Here is a 21,944-nt window from a genome sequence, read left to right on the forward strand (position 1 = left end):
AAAAAAAGTGTGATAGGTTTTATAAAATCAGAAGTATCTATGCCTTTTTACAAAACTCTTTATTAGTAATACTTAAGTGAAATAGAAACCCTGGTAACAGCTAAGTCTCTTTCAATGTCTCACTGTTCAGATACAACCCTGCTAGGATGTTTAATTAAGGACTGACAAAACTGACTGACTCATCTGCTTTCCCTGGAAAATGGAATTAAGCTAAAACAACGTATGATGTAAGATTAAATTAAGCAGATTATTTTTAAGGCATAATTTAGTGTATGTGTAACATATCTACAAAATGATTCTTCACAATCACCCATCTGTAGGAACTTTGTTTTCCATCTACCAGAAGTTGTAGACAATTCTAACACAATACATGGACTATTGTTTAGATGCATCTTTTCCCCCTTGTTCTGTATGGAAGACACACGTGCCTGCCACAGACTTATACCTCAACAATCTTTACATCCTTTCACCATGTGGAAGCCTTCTGGCTTCAAGAGAAGCACATAAATACAGTCTCAAAGATAAAGAGTCCTCAGGGAACAAAATAAAATAGTTTCACAATTTAGAGCAATGAAGATTTAGCTAAGCTCAAGTGCATTACAATTCAAGCTGATAGAGCCTCTTTAAATATAAGTGAACTTATGTGTACATTCAGTATATTTGGACCCCGGACATCTCTCTTCTGTCTAAAGATTATGAACCAAACCAGAACCATTTGCATGTAAGGCTTTACCCTCCACTGGCCTGTACATGTACCTTTGTAGCCCTCCAGTACAAGAAACATCTCCCACCATCTCTGAGTCCTTGAAGTCAAAGTCTCCTAGAAGTGCACTTCAGATAACAAGAATAACTGAACAGTGTTAATGAAAAACCTCTTACACATTTATGTATAATACATTTACTCAACATGCATCTGCCATGCACAGTTCCTGGTGATAAAGGATTATCAGAGTTCTTGCATGGACTGAGTCGCTGGAAGCAATTTCATTCAAGCCATTAAGACTTCATCATGTCTGGGATGTGACAGAGCAGCCCTGGTGACACTGAACAGATTCTTCTCCTGAATCACTGCACAAATAACCTCCTCTGTCCTAACCATTAACTGGCCATGACCCATAACCTTTACCTACCAATATGGAAGAGCCAGTTTCCACTCTGAATGAAATTTTATTTAGTCATTTCTCATCTGAATGATATTTTATTTAGTCATTTCTCAGCTGAAAACCAAACTATGGGAAAATGCCGTTCCTTTGAGAACAGCAGAACAAGAGTAGAGATTGTTGCAGCCTCAAAATGAATTTCCTTCCCTGGGGCAAAGAGCTAGCCTGGTAATTAATTACACTTTCTCTAAGAGTCAGACAAAAGATGATAAGAAGCACTGCTTTCATAACTGAAGGGAAGGACAAGAGATTGTGGTTCATGATATTTCTGTCCTCCTATACAGCCTCATCACATCAAGAAAAACAAAAGCAAACCCCAGCAATATTCAGGCTGCTACTGCCAATTCCACAGTTACAGAACATATTTTCCTCTCTTGTACTTTCCAATTAGTTTGCCAGTATTAGTCTCTTTGGATAACACTACCAAATGGCCTGGGGCAAAATAAGTGTTTTCTCCTATGACTTCCAGAATTCCCTTACAGGAAACATATCTTTATTCTGGACCATCCTTTACTTGAATAAACATCATAAACATAACTTACAAAATATGTAACTTTCAATTTTGCTTAAAGCTACATCAAGGAGCTCACCTCTGTCTCCTAGGGCCTCCAGATTCTTGTATAATTACTTGTGACTTAGTATTTGCAAGAACAAGGATATTGATAATTAAAAGCATACCCGACAGGACTCCAAGGAGTTATTGGCAGAACTCATTCTACTTATGCTTAAAAGAAAAATAGCTTAATGGCATAATTTTTAACCTTGAGCCATTTAGAATGTTTATATAATACTTGTTCACAGACTAATCCAGCAGCAATTATTTGCACTTCCTTCTACCCCAGAGCAATGGGGAAAAGATCAGGGTTTGAACTTTCGCAGGTATTTTCAAATGCAGTCAAACTATCTTTTAAGTCTTCTTGTCATGCTCTTTTGGAAATACAGAACTATTTTCCAGGGTGATAACACTGAGAAACAAACTCAGACTTTTGAAAGCCATACTAGCATTTTGAAATATCAAAAAAGTTCCTTTTTGTTCAGTTAAAGGCTGAGTAAAGGATATTGTAGTGAGAACACTGTAGGGGTCCAAATTACTTTAATGTGCAATGAATTCAAGTGGAAAAAACCATGTTCTTGACAGTGTTTTCTCAGACATTCAGCACATTAAAAACAACATTTATGAATTAACAATCCACAAGCTTAGCAGGAAGCACTAGAAATTTGACTTGTGTGGACACAGTGTGAGCAGTAACCTGAAAATCCAGAAGGTCAATATCCATCTCTTCAAACAGTTCAGCTATAAAAGGGGGTTTTTTGGGTTTTTTTTTCCCACCATTCTGTTCACATAAGGCATTTACTTTCTCTAAGTCTGAAGCCACTAGCAAAAACAATGACAGAGATGTGATATTACAAAATACCTGAGATGAAACAGGAAGGACTCTGAGATGGCAGCGGCAGAAGTGGATGTACCTAGAATGCCAGTGCTGATCATTGAGAGGGAATTCACAGTGATGATGGGGTGAAGATGACCTGTATTTGTGTTCAGAATTCAAATTACAGCAGAACACACAGTCCTGTACCTCCCAAGTTCTGCAGACCTAAGCATTCAAGGAGTTTAATGGTGGCATACTATTGACTTCTGGGTCCCCAAGAGTACATGAATGCTTTCACAGCCACTCCCAGGACATGCAGTTACCTTCATAGCCAATGTTAACACTTAAACAGAGTTTACATCTTTAGATGCTAATGCTACTAGAGAAAACTAGAAATCTTGGCAGAAAAAGAGCCCAAAGTAATTCTATTAAAGCAATTTGGTCTTCTGTTCTCCAGTCACACTTTTTAAAAATCTAAACAAACTGAAGAATCATCTTTATGGAATCCTTACAAAATAATGCCCAGAACAGGATCTAGCTGCTGTACAAAATAATTTAATATCAAGTATTTGAGTATTTGCAAATACTAAATTTCAAACAACATACATGCAAAAACAACAAAAAAAAAATTACAACCATTATTTACTAGTTAGGAGTTCTGTTTTACCACACTGCCACAGCAGCAAGACAGTCATTTCTTCTGTTAACTCCTGCTGAGAGCCAAAAATCTCATCTCTGTTTACAGTAGATCCAATTTTTGGTACTTATAATAGTATCTGGGAGAAAAAAGAAGTGATAAATAATTATCAATAAAGTGGTACATTTTTACATGTAAGAGAAAGCTCAATGATCTGACCAACTGTTCAGATGTTCACTAGATATATCCAATGCTAGCATTTGTCTGGAAGAATCTGGATCTTGCAGATCTCATTTGCCAGTGAGGAGAGAACAATAGTTTCGAGTATATGTACGTTCCTAATGAAAACCAGCATCATCTGAAAGACTCCTTGAGCAGACAACAAAACATCCAGCATAAACTCCCCACAACAGTGGGGTCTAATTCCTGATACCAGGACCCTCTAGAAAAGGAATAAGAAAACCAAACTTTTGTTCGGACAACACTACTGGCTGATTTCAGATTCACTTGCCCACCAAGCATAACCTGTGTTCTGTATTATCACAATTTGCCTGGGCACAAGACCTAGCATCCCAGTTCTTTGATCTGTACAGAAGCATCAGATGAGTGTCATTCATTAATACATACACACACACTTACAAGCACTTCCCGGCATTCTAGGTCCTGCATATAACTGATAATAGTAGGAAGACTGTGGGAGATGGGGTTGTAATTGTTGAAGTTATTAAAGCTTATGTTTATCAGAAAGCCCTGTAGGAGGGCACAGCTGCAGGCTGGGTGGTTGGAGGTCAGCTGGGGGGTGAGAGGCAGGTATGAGGAGGAACGTGTGGACAGGACATGAGCAGGAGGCTGGTTGGGTGCTAGGACACGTGGGCAGCCGAACAGCCAACGAGTGCCCTTCTTCTGTGAAGTTCTGGTGATGTCCAGTGGAAGTTGAAGGTATAAAAGGGGAGTGTTCTCTACAGTAAAGTGATTTCCTTTGCATGCACAAGGGAGTCCGTGTCTCTTTGTTCCCCCTTGCTACAGAAAACATTTGGACCTAAGAGACTGCAAATGAAAACTTTTGTGTTTTGTAAGCTGCCACACTTATGTAGTGTCTCTGTGTTGAATTAAAACAGAACAAATGACACACAACTTTCAGGAAACTTGGAGAAGAACTACTTTAAACTTTGGAAGGCATGTGCCATCCAGTGGTACACCAAGAAACTTCAGGAGAGATGGGAAAGGGAGGGGCTTATACCTCTGTTAAGTCATGAGACAGCTCTGTTGAGAGTTGTCATTTTTGTTTAACAAAAACCAAGGGAGTGAAGAAAGGAGCTTTCCCTGTGTTAAGGGTTTCAGAAGAAAAGAACAGAAACCTTGTGAGAAACTGCTAATTTTTAAAGAAAAACATTACTGATAACTTGAACTACTTTGGTGGAGGGGTGGCGCTAAATACTAAAGTTCAGGTCAGGCTTACTCACCCTAGAAATAAAGCACAATAATATTAAGGCCTTAATTCTGAAGTAGCCTATGACTGTATTAATTCCTATGCTAAAGATCCTTGGAGGAGAAAAGGTTAGTGCAATTTTAATAAAGCACTGTTGCACAAAAACACTATTAAGCCAGAGACTTGAAGTTTTCTGCACTTTACACTCTTTTTAGCCTTGTGATTTTTCCAAATATTCAGACTTTAAAAAAAAAGCCCAACAACCCTTAAACACTCAAATAATCAGTTAGCATCTGCACAGTGAACCAAGTCTATATACTTCCTTTACCTTCAGGCACTCCTTTGGGAAGGCAGAACTCTTTCCTCTTAACTGGAACTTGCTGGCGCCGGGAGGGCCTCTCGCCTGGTGACAGTCTAATGATGGAGCAGATTTCTTGTCGTTCACATGGAGGCTGAAAGATTAATGACACTTCTTTCACACAAGAATTCCCACTGAAGAGATGTTCTTTTACCTTTCTTCTAGGGAAATTAGAAATTACATGCAGATTTCAAAGCATGTCACTAGAAAACATTCAGGACTACTTGTGTACACTCAATATGCTATTGGAAAAGGTGACAGAAAGCTTCAAAGCTTTAAACGTTTTCTTTAGCACTTTTGATACTGTAAGGATTAAATATACAGCACAGTAAAAATCAGCATGATAAAACTGGATTTAAGAAGTGCAATAAAATCAGAACCTTTAAAATATTCTTTTCTTCTGGACTTTGAGGAATAATTTCTTTTTCTGAGCTCAGAGATGCAGGAACAATTTCTTCTGAATTTACAAATGGACCTGTGGTATTCAGGAATAGGTCTTCCCCAGGTGAGGCTTTACACACTGGTGACAGGCTAAGCTACAGCTCCGCCAAAAAAACAAAATATACAGAAATAATTGCCCAGTATAATAATGGACAAAAATTCAGATTGGCTAATGCTTGTAGGCTCATGCAAAAGATATTCTACTGCTTAATTAAAAATTATTTAGGGATTCAGCAACACCCCGGTAGTCTCGATTTATAAATCTAGCTATTTATTAATCTAACTATTATCTAACTATGCACTCAAGTGTGAAGCTCAAGTGTGAAGAGACAAGTGGCAGAACTGTACTACCTATACTGACGAAGAATTCAAACTGGCATTTAAATATCAATTTTGAATCAGAGTTTGTGCAAGTAAGGAAACTAGTGCTGGTTTTACATTACATTTGTAAAAATACAAAACAAATTCCTAGACTGGCTTGTTTGGGTTTTTTTAATTGTCCAGAATTTATCAGCTGTGCAATTTGCAGTGTAACATATATACAGGCAGAAATGGAATGTGCCACAAGCAGTGATTCCTTTGGTTTTAATCATTAAAAAAAAAAAAAAAAAAAAAAAAAAAAAAAAAAAAAAATCAGATAGACACTCACATCTAGCTCTAGAGGCTGAGCATTACCAGGATATTTTAGGACTTTATTTTCCTCCATGATTAGCATGGTGGAAGTCATTTGCTGAACAAAAACAGAGAAGAACTCAGTATCAGTTTCAAAGTCTTTGCTATTTATTATTACTCTTACAGTATTCTCCTGTAAGTACACAATACTTTAGGAACCCCATTAAGAATTACTACTAGTTCTTCAGATTTAAGTATGGAATTCCTGTCACTTGGGGTTCTTTTTTAGTCTTATGCTCTCCAAAATTAAGACATAGAACTCGTTTACTGCAGCACAGACATTTCAGATGTGGCACTTTCTGCCACTTCTGCTATTTAATTGTAACTTCAGTTAGGATTCACAACTCCCACTTCCATTCCACACCAGTGTTAATCAGTGGGGCACAATGAGAATACTCACCACCACATCATCTGTCGGTTTCGTGGGTAGAACCTCTGCTGTCAACCCCTTTGATCTGGCTGATGTGTTTTCTGGAACATCACGCCTAAACAATGACGATGACGAACCTTCTTCTAAGGGATTAAAATTGCTTTCTTTTTTCTTCCGCCTTTTGGCTTTAGGTTCTTTATTATCATGCTAAATAGTGAAACAATTACATTTTGTATTACAAAGTGAATCTCTAGAGCCGGATAAACACTAAAAAAAGAATCCCCCTGTCATAGTTAAGCTCTACACAGCCCATTAGAATACCACTGACACAGTCGGTCTGAAAAACAGTGAGCTTGGGAACATTATTTCTCTATCGACAGGAAAATGAAAGCTACATCTTCACTCTACCCTGGCTGCAATCACTGCTTTACAACTGTAGCAGCAACTGCTATTCCTCTAGGTGGAGTTTTCCACCCGTACAAGGAGCAAATCATTTATTTTGCTGATTTATTAAGGATCTTTCACCTTGCTTTCCGGTCCTAACGGTGAAGAACAGCGCATACCACTTTTTAGGTCTGGCGTTCTCTCTCTTGCAGCTGTTATTTTACAGAGGTTTTTTCCTGTGACAGATTTCCAACACATTAATTAACTTTGAGACAAAGATGACAGCTACTCTCCACCCCATGTATTACAGGATGGTTTTCAAAGAGGAATAATTCCAAAGCCACCCACGTAACACACAGTTCTTCCCTCCAATGCAACCTTCATCTCCTTCTCCCCACCATCAGGACTGCTTTATTCCTCTCCCATTCCATAAACAAGGCTGCTTATTAATCTTATGTTCACCTGACTGTTTCCAGCTGGGTGAATGCTGTGGGACCAGAGACCTGCATAATCACAGCAGTCTTTACCAGTGGCAACTTCTGCTGCCATTACAGTCCAATTTAAGCGGAGGGGAATTATGTGGTAAGCAGGCTACCAACAGAATTGTATCAGTCACAGATCAGAACTGTAGTTACATCAGGGACTCAAAGTATTCGTGAAGTGATATGAAATAAGCTCAAGCAAAGAGCATGACCCAAACAGTTGTGTTCCTGGGTAAGGTAAATAAGAAATGTCAATTTTCATTGAGCATCATGGGTGTTTAAATTGAAAAATGCAGGGTCTGAGACTTTAGTTGGTTGGTTTTGTTTTCTTCTCCTAACACATTAATTAGAACCAAATCTTATTTGCTGGGATGATTTTTAAATTCACACTTTCCCTTCTAGACGTAACTTAGTTTAGTCTGTGCTGGAAGACAAATGACACACTAGAAGCTTTGTTTAGATACTGTGCAATCATTTAAGTTTGGGTAGAATACTCTGTTCTCACAGCTAGTACAACTGCTTCAGGTCGTATTTTACCTGCCAGTGGAGTTGAAATGCTTAATGCTGAAGAACTGTAATAGTAATTTGATAGTCTCTTTCTAGAAGAGGAAAAAAGAAAAGAACAACTATACTGAATGAATGTTAATATTAAAAAAATATAGATTAACAAGAATATCCTTGGAAAAGATAGGTTGAGTGAAAAGGGATAAATCTTATTTTAAAAAATATTATTAAGGAGTTGCTTCGTCACCCTTTACAGTTATTTGATAGTTTATCAAGTCACACATCTTATCCTGAGGATTGTTGCAATTTAAGGTCCACGGAAGACTCACTAAATACTTAGCACTTCAGCATTCTAGGACAGAACACATTTAAGGAGGATGCAGGGAAAATTAGGTTCAAAAGAAAATTCAGAAACTATTGTGTAGAGATCTGTAACACTAAGATTGATATGTGTTATGAATGAAAATGTCTGCATATAAGACTGGAAGGAGAAGCACAAGGGTTTAAAGAAATGATGCTGTTCCTAGAAAAACACTCATGTTCCTCAGGTTTTTATGTCAGGACCTGAAGGCAGCTCTGTGACAAGGCCAAGTACAGAAGATCCTTCTCTGTGATAAAACCTCACAACAGACAACTTGTCAGAGAAAACCCAGCACCCAACAACAGGAGGGTGTCAGCAGGGTGCCAGCACAGCACACACACACCCCCCATTCTACTTCCTGGCAGATGTATTCTGAGTAAGGAAACACTATCAACAGGCAGTAACCTGGTCCAAGATTTATAATATAAAGTCAGCAGGATTCCAAAGCAAAGGAGCTCCCCATGTAAGCTGATGATTCCTAAAGAATATAAAAGACCTGCCCAGAACCTGATTTTTCTCTGGGTAAGCACAGAATGTCAGATTTAATGAAGACTTGACAACAGGTACTCTTCACACTCTACCACACAGACAAGCCTGGCCAGACTACCTTAACCCCCCACCCCTTCCTGTGACTGAATGAAATCTGACAGAATTAGTGCAGCTGCATAATAGCAACTTATTTAGGGATTTTTTAAATAAATGTCATCTCCCTCCATAAAATCCTTCACTTGAGTTCTCTTATGTTGACTTCCCAGCAGCCGCAAGGCCAAACTAAAAGTCTGTAAGGCAAACTCTTCCCTGAACAATTTCAAATTCCACCAATATCAAAGTTAGTGAGGACACAGGTAGCTGAAACTCTACAGAAGTGTTTGCAGGAGCAGAGGCTTATTTGAACTGGCCTTTCTTTTAAGTATCTCTCAAAAAAGAAGAGTCTGAACATTTAGGTGCATCAAAGAGTCTGCTGTAGTGATTACCTTCTAATGCGTCGGTCTGAAAAATTCTCTGGTGCGGGTTCTAAAAAAAAACCCCAAAACATGAAAGCTAAACTTTAAATGAAAAAACTATGCCACCTTAGATCAGACAATTTCTTAGTGCAAACTGACTTCTAAAGCACAATATTAGAAGCAAATACAGACCACTTGCAAGGAGCTGCTCTCCATTATGGAGACAGACCTTACATAAAATGATCATTACATATTTTATACAGGTTCCTCACACCAGAATGAAATTTGTTTATGTTCATAAGTATTGCAGAATAGAATTACCTAATATTGCTGAAAGATTTGAGATCTGTGGTATCTTATCTATGGTCACTGCTTTGCTGGAGTCCAGGAGAGTAGAATTCTTGTACTTGTCAAGGTCCACAGAGTAAAAATTGCATCTTTCTGGACATAAAAAAATATAAGTGCAAATTTCTTATGCTGAAATTCATTGCGTTATTAAATTTGTAACCAAACTGAAAGCAATATTTGCAGTACAGGAACTAAAAAGCAAAATTAAAGCACTGTCTTGGCTCAAACAGCTGCAGAAAAGTTTGAAAGGAATTTGACTGAACACACATTTGAGGGTCATTCCCAATAAACAGCTTGTGTCAACAGTGAGTACTTTAGGTTTACAGTAGGATTCAAATTACACAAGGATCCAATTCAAACCAGATTAGAGGACAGATAGACACATTCCATGTTAAGCACAGGTTTATAGCAAAAATGTGACCTGGTGAGTCACACAAAGTGAGGCTGCTAGTCTTGCTATTGTAGACAGTCTCCCCACATTTTCTACGTCAAATAAAACTGAAAAAAGTCACCCAAAACTCTCACCCAAATCGTTATCTCTGAATGCTTCAGGGGATGAATAAGTCTTCAGGCTGTCACTAGCAATGCTATAGTCTGCAGCTGAATCTTCATCTAAACACTCTATGAGAAAGGTAGAAACACCTGTGGGAAGAGTAATTTCTGTACCTAGAGAAAGAGACAAAAACGGTGGCTAAAAAAAAATCTATCATCTTGTACAAACCATCAGGATTTCCTTATCTGAGTTTCATTCCTGCAATGAGCTAAATATTGTCATGTCAGTATCTTATAATGAGTCATAATACAGTTAAAGAAGCAAACAAAGGGCATTCTTTGTTTACTTCCATACACTACTATAAGCCAAGAGAAGATATGTTCTTTGCCCAAGGCTCACAAGGACAATGCCTGAAGAATTTAAGCTCTAGTAGGGTAATTCTTAAATAGGTCACAAGCTTTTAGAAACACAGGTCTGAGTACACTGAAGAACTCATGTCCACAACTAGTTCTGTCAATGATAAAATCAAGATCATGTGGTTTCCAGCAGGCTGGGCTCAAGACTGTCTCAGGTGCTGTGGGTCTGTCTGTGCTGCCTTTAACCAATTCAGTGAGCCCAGGCTGCAATAGCAGGCAGAAGTCCAGCCAGTGGTATCAAAACCTTCACTTTCTAGTATCACACAGCCAGAACCAGTACAACACTGCCACAGTACAAGACCAGTACTTTTACAGAAATAAAATTATAACATGGATTTCATATTCAGTTTAATATCGATAGAAAATATATTTAGTAATATATTGCGATTATACTCACTTGAAGTCACTTCAGCATTTTTCAAACTTCCTTTACTTTCAAAGTTGATTATTTTGGATTCCTAAAATTAAAAGACCAATATCAACCACCTGAGAAAACTGAATGTAGACAAAGAAAGGCATTTAAGTATCATCCTACATTAGCAGGTGCTGAGAAAACTCACTGTCTTGTACTTCACTGCTTAAGCTTGCTATTCACAGTGTAATTTGTAGCAGGTTCATGCACAGTAACAAACCTGCAATCTTACAGCTCTAAAATTCATCCTGAATATCCCTACAATCTTTGCTGGATAAGACTACCATTGAAGACATAATGACCGCAACTGAACTTATGCACAACAGAGGTGGAGTAATTAATTTTATTGCCTTTTGATTTTATTTTTTTTTTTTCAGACACCCAGTCCTCACTTTCAGAATCCTACATCATTTCTGTAAATACAAACATCTGTGATGCATAGGCAGTAGATTCTACAAAACTAGGCATTTTGTAGAAAATGTAAATAATTGGTAGACTCTAAAGAAGAGCTAACACTTTAAAGAAAAATAGTTTTATGCCAGTATCACCTGTGCCCTTTGCTGCAGCAGATTTCAGTTCAAACATACCTGGTTCACTATTCTCTTGCCATTGCAGTATTAACTGTCCCCTAACACTACTGTACCATCATCTGCAATCACTTTGTTATGGTTTTAATAACACAAGAAAGAGCGTCAGTGACCTGTCAAAGGTCAGTGCCTGACCTAGAATTGAGCAATTCTCTGGAATCACAATCTACTGGAATCTCTTCCACACAACACAATTCCTACAGCCTTGCCTCATCCAGGTAAATTAGCATTGGTGTTTTGTCATGCTACCAGTAGCTCCAACAGCTTTATTCCACAGTGTAATGCAAAATGCAGGACCAAGTTCAGCCTGGAAAATGTCTGGGCACATGCAGACATAACTCATAAGAACTTTTACCTGAATAGAGAAAGAATTTAAGTGTCACATTTCTCTGAGTTATCCTCCATCACTAGTAGATAAAAAGCAAAGACAGAATTCTCACCTTCGGTGGTACACTGCTTTCTTCTGGTTCCCCTTCTTTCATCTTGAAGTCTGTTGTTTCTCTGACAGTCACTTGATTGCTGCAGTTGAAGAACAGAATTAAGTTCAATCACAGAGCTACACTGTTTTAGATAAAAGCAGCAGCTCCAAAATGTCTTTGTGGGGTGTCAATAAATAATGTGACAAACATCAGTGCACTGGCAATTCAGACTGCATGGTTCCAAGAGCCATCTCACAAGGCAAAACACTATCATTTACTAGCAAGCCTTAACAATGTTTTGAATGTGTTTGAATGAGTTCCAGCTGACCTTTGCTTGCATGAAGAGCTCTCTTCAGCAAATTCAACATTTTCTTTAATCTTCGGTAGGTTTTTCCCACTGAACTTTTTCTTCGGGCCTAGAGAATAAATATTTAGTTCAGTAATGATAACTTCAGCATTAGAATTTAGATTATTGTTTCTAACAGGGAACCTTTAACTGTTCCCACCTTCTACACTCATAACACTTTCTGACCCTATCACAATGTAAAATCTGGCTTTGCTTTTTTCAGCAGTATATCAAGTCAAAACAAAAAGCAGCCCTAAAGAAATACTTGTAGTTTTAGAAACCTGTTGATTAAAAGGAAAAAATTCCACCACCTTGGAAGCAACTTTTACCTTGATTCAAAGAAGTTTGAGTACAAATCAGTTTTAAATGGAGTTTATTAGGAGTATCAAGGATGTCTACATAAACTGGTCCTCACTGTATATAATCCCAAATGGCATTAATGACACAATTAATCAGTAACCAGCAAACTTCAGAGACATATTTTCTTATCCTGAAACTAATTTTGTAAGTCATTTAGCTTTGTGCTTTGCTGTCATTATCCAAGAGCTAGAAACAGTCAAACTTTCTAGAGCTAAGCTTTTATGACCGCAAAGGATCCCCACACTAAAACCTGGGTCTGAGTCACTGCATTTCCCCAGAGAGCCCTTCAGATGAAGCTTTCTGGGAATTCAGGACAGAATGATATATGGACAGGAGTCATCCTTTTCCTTCTTCTTTTTTCAAGCATTTGGAAGACCTCCAGGCGGCGGCTGCACCCAGTCATGTGCACAGGAGCACTAAATACATACAAGAGCAGGAGCCAGCAGAGCAGGCACAAGGCAATAGCAAACATTCACTGTACCCTCTAACAGCAAAGCCCTACTTTTAAATTACCCAAGATTACTCCAAGATCAAGACATCCCACGCTGGTCTTCCCCATACTCTGTCAGCCTTCGGTTCATTCCCATCCCTTCCCCTGAACTTCATTTTTTTCTTAACACGTCTCAAATTCTCAGCTTGGTATCTGCTGCACTGCGTTCAACAACGAGGCAGCTCCTTTTGAGTAATGACTTCAAGCAATTCTTAAAGTACTCTCTCAAAGGTAGCAAGGCTTTTGTCTAGTCATTTCTCAGTGCTCCCTTCCAACTCGATTAAATGGAGGGGAGGCACTTCACAGAAGGAAAAATCCTTCCTATTGCTAACCAGCAGCTAAAACAGCACCTATTTCCAGAACAGCAGTCTGCTTTCTCCAAGTGGTGAGGAACATAGATAACAAGAAACCACCTCCCAACCTCACACAGGACCCGCTGCGCTGGGCACACGTGTGAGGAAGAGACCTTGGCGGGGGACACCGAGGACACTATTGGTAAAAACCTTGGCAGGATTACCCTGCCCAGCATCTTTACCCACGAGAACACACCGGACAAAGCACAGCGCAAGGTCCAAGGTGTTTCCCCCACCCTTTCCCGCCGGTACCGGCCCAGCTTCCACCGCCCGGGAGAGGGGCTTACAGGCGGGCTCGGGCCCGCGAGGCCCCGCGCTCCCGAACAGGCGCCGCCGGCACATCTGGGAGACACCGGCCCGGCTGCTCGGGAGAGCGTCCGCCCCCGGCAGAGGGGAGGAGCGGCGCTTCTTCCGCGGTGCCTTCCCGGCGCCGGGGGCGCGGAGCCCGCGGTCCCGCTCCATGTCAGCCCGAGCGGCCGCCGCCACTCCGGCCGGCCGCAGCCACCTCGGCCCGCGGCCCCTCAGGCGGCGCCGCCCCCGCGCCCCCAGCCCGCATGCGCGGGGCGGCCGCACGCGCCCGGGTGTGAGGGAGCGGCCCCCGTGAGGGCCCCGCTGTGGGCAAGGGCGGCTTCGCCCGGCCCAGTGTGAGGGACCCGCTGTGGGCAGGGGCGGCTTCGCCCGGCCCAGTGTGAGGGACCCGCTGTGGGCAAGGGCGGCTTCGCCCGGCTCGGAGTGAGGGACCCGCTTTGGGCAAGGGCGGCTTCGCCCGGCCCGGTGTGAGGGACCCGCTGTGGGCAGGGGCGGCTTCGCCCGGCCCAGTGTGAGGGACCCGCTGTGGGCAGGGGCGGCTTCGCCCGGCTCGGAGTGAGGGACCCGCTGTGGGCGGGGACGGCTTCGCCCGGCCCGGTAGCTGCGTGCCTCGTCCCCCCCCGGCCTGCAGCGCTCCCTGGGCAGCCTGTGCCATTGCCTCACCGCCCTCACGGGGAAAAACTCGTGTATGAAAATGGAGTAAATAAATCTTGTGTGTCATAATCCCTCTACTGGTCCGACCCGGTGTGTCAGCTTCAGTTTGTAGAAATGAGGAATTTCGGTGCTTCGCTACCTGAAAAAATAGAGTGTATATTATCATAGAATGATTTTGGTTGAAGGGACCCCAAATATAGTCCTGTTCAAAGGCACTGCCGTGGGCAAGGATGCCTTCTGCTACACCGGGTTGTTCCAAGCCTCATCCAACCTGGCTTTGGACGCTTCAGGCATTTCTGGATATCCAAGTGAAGGGAGATAAAAGTGCACGCAAAAACCCGAATAGAGCTCGAATGCTTTGAAACTTTATTTGTTTAGACACAGTCTGAAAAAAATACTATGCATTCCCAATTGTCAATTTATATTAAACAAGCATATACATTTTGTTATATTATTATTGATTTAAAATTAAAAAAAAAAAAATGAAACCAATACAGAAAGACTGCTGCATCTTCAAAGAACTTTGCAACAATTTGTTTTCATAGGAGATTGCTAAAATCAATCTCATGTCCCAGTATGTTTTCAGTCGTTATTTTATTTTACATAATTTCTAATTTTTACGTTTAGTTTAGGCACACATTCCGAATGACTTAGTACCGATGGTGAGGACAAAGTGCTGGAGGAACAACAGATTTTATAAAAGAGCTTTTATTCTATGTCAGTCCACGAGAAAATCTTATGAGAAGTTTTGAGAAAGGTGAGAATTTAGTTCTTTACAAAAGTTTCCATAGATGACTCTTTGATATACATGCTAATATACCAAAACTGAAAAAAAAATAAGTTAGGATTTTTTTTTTACACAAATGTATATGTTAAATTTTACCCCCCTTCACTTTCAGTTGAAAATACAATAGGCAACACTTACCAAAATGCCTCATTTGTTGGCTGCTTTTACTTTGCTAAAATACATAACAAAAAGCTAAAATGAAGGGCTTAAAGGGACTCCAGATGCCTCAGAAAACATTTTTCTTTGGAAGAATTCATGGGATCTAAAACTTTTTCACTTCTGTGCTACAGACATCCAGATTTCTTCTCTGAAAAGCTTCACTGTTTCACAGGTGCAAACGTGGTATAGAAACCACCAAATGTGCAAAATACTGAAGAACATCAATTTCAAGAAGAAACAATGGTTTAGTATTGATTTTTGTTCCCCCAGAGAAAACCAAAGTGAACTAAATGTACAAAAAGTATGCCAATAGAATTGCCTCTAAATAAAATACTTTTTCAATTTTTTTTCTAAGGCATCAAGAGGTCTTTAAGTAACCTATTACCATGCAAAAATAGTATATTCTTTCCCATTTTACATTCATCTTGTAGCATTTATTTACATATAGATCAGCAGTTTGTGCTTTTAACACATGTAAAACAACAACAAAAAAATCAAAATTAATTTTTTCATTCCAGAGGTTAAGGTCAGATTATTGTGTTTCACACGAGAATTTTATGTTCATGGCAAAAATGAGACTGGACTTTAACTGTTGCTGATAGATACTGACTAGCAGTGAGGGCAGATTGCAAAATGGTACTGAATCAATAAAAACTCACCGTCTCTATCTCACCTGATGTGCATCAAGCATTTTAACCTACAAATGTGCCTTTCAGGACAGAATTATTCCATGTATTTCCTGCCCAAATGGGGTCAAAGACTCTGGTCTGGTTTCTGCTCACACTTTGTGCATTTTGGCAGAACAGATTTTTCTCTGTGCAATATATAAAGCAAAGAACATACAAAATATATAACTAAGCAAGAGTGTCTTCCTGAAAAATGTATTTTATTGTGATTTTTTTATATATAAGAGAGTCTTCCAGTGATTCCACAGGCATAGCACCAGGCCTAGGAAGAACCTCCCATGTTTAACGTGTTCAAGAATGCAGTACTGCAACTGTGGAACTGACTGCAAAAAGAGTTTCCACTCTTTAAGATGAATAATAGAAACTAATTTTGTAATTAGTAATCTTAAGGTAAAAAACCCAAACAAACAAACAAAAAAATCCCCACAAAAAACCCCAACCTGGTTATTGGACAGCCCTGGGGAATTTTCCTTGGTGGTCACAAGAAGTATTTCACTTCAAGAAACCGCAATACAAAATAAATATTCCTGGAATTTGAAGAGAATCAGGATTGACCCTAGCTCATGCCTTACGCTTGTCTCTTTTTCAAGTGTTAATCTCTTACAACATCGTTATGATTATGGCAAGAGAGTGACCTGCAGAGGAAAATCTGATTATACAAGTATAAAAGAGAGCTTTTAGTTTATTTACATAATTTTTCACAAGTTCTGAAAGCATTCACACTTTTGGTGTGACAAAAACCAAGTCAGATTTTGCATCATCCAAGTGTGACCAAGTCTGCATTTCTTTTTCTTTCTTATTCTTTTGGTGTTCATGTATTTGGCTCTAGTGCGTCTGACACCAAAAGAATACAGATATATTATTCAGCATCATATATGTAAAAATAACAGCCATCTAAGCTGTAAATAAACTCATATTGGGATCTTCTATACTTATACAAAGTTTAGTTGTCTCAAAAAGCCTGAAATAATTTTATGAGAAAAGTAAATTAAATTCAGATAAAAACATATCAGTGAAAAACAGCTTTACTCTACTTTCTTGGATGGCTAGGGTTTGTGGGTTTTTATTTTGAAACTTGCATTAAAACAGACAGGAAATGTACTGAATTTAATTCTCCATTGCTTTGAAGGTTGTGTATGTAATGACTTGTCTTTTGGCTGATACAAAAAGGATATGAACTGAACTCCACTAAGATAAAAATCCTTTATGACTTGACCTAAAGAGCCAGATTTGATGCAGTAATCCCTATCATGCATTGACATGGTGCACGCAGATTCCTTGGGGATGCTATTGCTGCATACTCTGGTGAAAAATGATGGTCCCATCAGATCTCAGATATTTCTTTACTTACTTTGAACTGATATGAGTCATTGCACTGAAACCAAATGAGGAATCGGGTGCATAAAGGGATCAAACGCACACTTGATAAATCAAACTGCCACATTGTTTGAGTCATTATGTTACTGATACGGTTTCCTATGTATCATTTTATTCTGAAATCACTGGAATAAATCAGTCTTTGTATAACACTAACTTATTAATTCATTTTATTTCATTTGGAAGCACACAACAGAACTTCAGAGAAAAAATAAAATACTGTTTAGATTAAAAATTGAAACTTTTAGCTTCAAAAATCTACAGTGGATTCCACTATAAGAGAGAAAATAAGTGTGCTTCCACTGTCTTAGCAAAGACCTAGCAGGCACAGCTCCATGCTAGTATGCACTGGTGCGACAAACATCAGCTAGGAAAATACACAGATATTTAGGACCCTGTTTTAGCAGAAAGAAGCCACTGGCAGTCCAAGTATTCAAGCAACTCGAGATGACAGTTTTCTCTTTGCCTTGTACCGTGCTTTGTACCAAGAGGGAGCTCTAGAGTCTGTTCCTACTTCTTGTCAGATTACACCCTTTCTGATGACCACAGAAATCTAAGCTTTTTTCCAGACAGCTTGCTGGTTATTCCAGAGAGGCCGTTGGAAGTGATGTCAATGGGACTTGATGCTCCCAGATGTCTGACCATAAAGATGTTCCCAAAACAGACTTTTCTGCCACCACGTCCACTGTTCTGCCATACGGTGACACCTTGCACAGCAATGGCTAACACAGCCTTTGGCCCATCCCATGAGTCTTCTGGGGCAGTATTCCTTCCCCCTGCATGGCCAGACAAAGGATGCCCTCCACTGCTGCACCTCAGGCTGGCCTTTACCCAAACCCTTTCATTTTGCTAAGCCCATCCAGAATCACAGCTTATTCCTTGTGCTCCGTTTCTTTAGAGCTAGCTGTTTCTGAAAGGGAGTTAGTCCAGCTGGACTGTGCAGTATTAGCAGCATGTGAAGTAATAAATTAGGGGTTGGGAGCGTATGGATTATCATGAACTCCCACCTAAACCACCACAGAGCCAACGATGCTTTTGCAGCCTTTTCAGTTCGAGCAGTTCAGATGTCTGTGAGTGCACTGGACTAAAGGAGCCCTAATGCAGAATCTGCATACCATGGATTAACTGTTTGGATGAAAAGGAAATAGAGGGAATTCTGTGCTATTGCTTCCTACCCCGTTCTTGTAATTTCAAGGTAACATTAATCCATTAGATGTCATATACTAATAGGTCTATTAAGTACAAATAGTGGGAAATTCCTTCCTATTTGTGTTCTGGTTGTTAAGTCATCAATGATTAAATCAAATCAATGTCATTTATGTCCTGAAAAAAATTAAAAACAATCACTTACTATATAAACCAGTATCCAGCTTGAAGTTCCAAATCAGGGAAAATAGACTTTTACTTTCACCATCAATCACTGATTATTTGAGGTAGACCACATTATTGAATTATTTATTATTTTAGTTTCTAATATATTAGGTTATATACAATCAAATATCAACAGACATACCTGAAATTTTCCCTATTTTAATTAGAAATGTTTGTAGCTATGTATAAGATATGCTTCAATAATTTATTTGGTCATAAATTGAAATTTCTGCATATTTTGTGGCAATTTAGCATAACTTTTAGTAGTGCCTTACTGTGTACCTAGAGTAAAAAAGAAATTGTATCACACCTGATGGCAAAAAGAAGGGAAAATATGGTTAGTAATGAAATCCTAGAAAAATGAAAGGCTCAAATGTAAGATTCAGATGCTTATCCATTTCAGCAGTGTCGTTCTGGCTCTGTACTTTTTGAGTATTATTCTAATATTGCTATGAAGTCCATTACTCCAAAGATTATTCCCGTGATTTCAGATGGAGATGCTTGAATATAGCTCTTCTATTTGTTTTTTGAAGTAATCTCTCAGTTCCGGTCTCTTTGCCTTTAATGTTGGTGTCAACAAACCGTTTTGCACCGAGAACATATCAGAGTGAATATAAATGGCTTTGACCTAAAATAAAAGAGGAATATATTTATAGCAAAGGTTACAGTCATCACACTGAATAAACATTAACTTTTTTACTGTGCTTCCCTCCAGTGATGCCATAAATCCAGGGCACTCTTCTGCTGAGTCCCCAGGATTTCTGTCCCCTGCCCACAGAAGGGAGCTCTCCAAGAGAATGAGCACATAAACTTCTTTTCTGTATGAAAGCAGAGCACAGCGAGGCAGCACACAAGAGACAGTGTGATATTGTCACTGCAGTTTCACACGGCTGAAAGGCAGTGGGGGAGAGGGCAAGGGCAGGGAGTTGTGCTAGGAAACCTCAACCCCACTGCAAAAGTAAACAGAACTGATTCAATCTTGCAAAATTATCATGAAGCTTTGCAGGCACAAAGCGTGCACATGATGATCATCTTTAGCCAATTAAAGTGAAACAAATCTTTTAGGCTGTGCAAATGGCATTTCACAAGGCTGCCCTTGTTTGAGGCAGTGGCTCTGAGCACAGTGGGGAGCCTGGCAGCACAGATGGGAGTGAGCTTTTCCTTCCCGTGCTAGTGTGGGAGAAAGCAGAAAACTGCTGTGTGACTGGTCAGAGTCCACCGATTTAAAACAAAATTCCCCAGCCATCTGCTGCTTTTGTGATACCCCAAGCCAGACTGCTTTGCAGTTTGTTTGGCTGGGAGTTGCAGTGATATAGGCTGCAAATCCATTTTCTATTCCTTAGATATGTGATTCATTTTTCACTGCAAGCATTGTGGTCCAGGTCCTGCTCCCATGCAATCCCTCATAAATCAGTGTTTGTGCTATTAATGCTCCCCATTTGCTGCACTAGCTTTCAGATCCTGGAAGCTGATGGTTATAGAAGTCACACTTGTCATTCCCAAGACAGAGATCCAAGCTGCAGACCAGGACATGGATGCCAAAAGAGTATCCCCATAAACAGGGGATCCCATCCCACGCGAACATTAGTCACAGTATCTGGCTCAAAGTTTGATCTTAAGATTACATATTGCAAAAGAGGTGAAGTTTTGAAGCCCTTTAATTTTGAAAACTGTGTAATTTATTTTTATCCGATTATATTATAATTTTATTCCAATTTTTAGAAAGATGACAAGGCTTTCCTCACTACTTTATACTTTATTAATTGAAAACTGCTGGTGGAATCGATTACTTGAGGATATTTCATACTGTGAAGACCATGGCAGAGGCAAGCAAGACTTATTTGCACAGACAATTATGGGCATTAAAAACGATGCTTTGTACTGAATTATTTTTAAATACATTTCTTTTTGCTATCATTTAATGTGCATAGGTAACTGTCAAATTAACAAATAAAGAATAACAGGGTTATGTTTAATGATGTTTCTGCTCCACTCCAATATGGTGAATTACTTACTAGAATTATCACCCAGAAACAGTCTAAACAAAAGCAAAAAGGCCCTGGCTAATTATATGTAATGCTAAAGATGTTAATCTTTTAAACAGAAATAAGCATTTGACATTTTAAAATGGGGTGGATAATTTATCTGTGTTTTTAATGCTATGTAATCCATGGTTGATTTCAGATCTCCCCTTCTAAAGTGTTTGTACCTCTATTGCAGAAATATTTACATAAGCAGGAAAGAACTAATGCCCAGACTGAAAATAAAGAAACCAGTAGCATTTTGAGGTCAGGTATAAGAATACTAATTAGTGACCCAATTTCTAACAGAGCTTTCAGTGGCAGAAAAGTCAGACTCCTACAGATGTTTATCTTGACCTCTGGTTGTCAGTCTGGAGATTATCCATGTCCCTGATTTAGATTTTGACCTCTGCACCCAAAACTTTCACTAAATTTAATTCAAATCTCAAACATGGATGGGAAGCAGAATCACAGCAAATGCATTTTTCCAAAGGAATAAATACAACTTCCCAGCAATAAAGCTCTTTCCAAAAACATCATGTACAGCTGCAACAAAGATTTGTAGTAACATCATAAATGCTCTTCTATACAGACAAATTGCCTGCCTGACCACACTAAATGATGTTTCATTTTACCTGCTCAAAGGAGTGAAGCCCACTCTCCTTCCCTAACCGTACCATGTCTTCCATTATCGCTTGCTGCAGTTCCTGCATTAAAACACAGAAATTCCTCATAAGCTACCATAGTAAACCTTATATGCAACTAATGCTCACTGTTTACAAAAAAAAGTGTTTCTGACTAAAGTTCAAGTGCCTTACTAACAGTTAATAGGTAATTAGCAAAATTCTGTTGTAGTGTACAAACATTAAAGTGTCTCCTTGGTATGAAAAGTAAGGTTCTATTTTCAAACCAGCTATGTGACATAGCTGTTAAATTTACGGTCCTTCAGCCGTCTGCCAGACTTCAATGCAGAATCACTGCCCACAGACACCAGGGGGATGGTTCAGTGGTGTGATCCAATGCAGTTAATAGGTAATTAGCAAAATTCTGTTGTAGTGTACAAACATTAAAGTGTCTCCTTGGTATGAAAAGTAAGGTTCTATTTTCAAACCAGCTGTGTGACATAGCTGTTAAATTTACGGTCCTTCAGCCGTCTGCCAGACTTCAATGCAGAATCACTGCCCACAGACACCAGGGGGATGGTTCAGTGATGTGATCCAATGCAGTCCCTCAGTATTAGAGAG

The 21,944-nt window shown here is 39.5% G+C and overlaps 2 protein-coding genes across 6 annotated transcripts in view; both read right to left on the reverse strand.

The window, feature by feature from the left end:
- Positions 1-114: 114 nt before the first annotated feature.
- MEIKIN (meiotic kinetochore factor) lies at positions 115-13,892 on the reverse strand. The gene is given in 15 exon segments (XM_040078599.1): positions 115-3,306; positions 4,925-5,048; positions 5,335-5,490; positions 6,045-6,125; positions 6,468-6,644; positions 6,963-7,057; positions 7,841-7,902; positions 9,143-9,182; positions 9,434-9,553; positions 9,986-10,126; positions 10,767-10,827; positions 11,809-11,887; positions 12,116-12,203; positions 13,624-13,828; positions 13,830-13,892. Coding segments are annotated over 15 exon segments (1,539 nt in total). The 3' UTR covers positions 115-3,259.
- Positions 13,893-14,642: 750 nt separating this feature from the next.
- Positions 14,643-21,944, reverse strand: part of ACSL6 (acyl-CoA synthetase long chain family member 6) — a 58,102-nt gene continuing 50,800 nt past the window's right edge. For all 5 annotated transcript variants that reach the window (XM_040078002.1, XM_040078003.1, XM_040077999.1 and 2 more), the window contains 2 exons: positions 21,336-21,407; positions 14,643-19,307 (listed from right to left, as the gene is read on the reverse strand). In XM_040078002.1, the coding sequence (XP_039933936.1) occupies positions 19,167-19,307; positions 21,336-21,407 (213 nt within the window). In that variant the 3' untranslated portion in view covers positions 14,643-19,166. The remainder of the gene's footprint in view (positions 19,308-21,335; positions 21,408-21,944) is intronic.

The sequence above is a fragment of the Hirundo rustica genome, chromosome 14 (assembly GCF_015227805.2).
Source record: "Hirundo rustica isolate bHirRus1 chromosome 14, bHirRus1.pri.v3, whole genome shotgun sequence".
Taxonomy (NCBI): domain Eukaryota; kingdom Metazoa; phylum Chordata; class Aves; order Passeriformes; family Hirundinidae; genus Hirundo; species Hirundo rustica.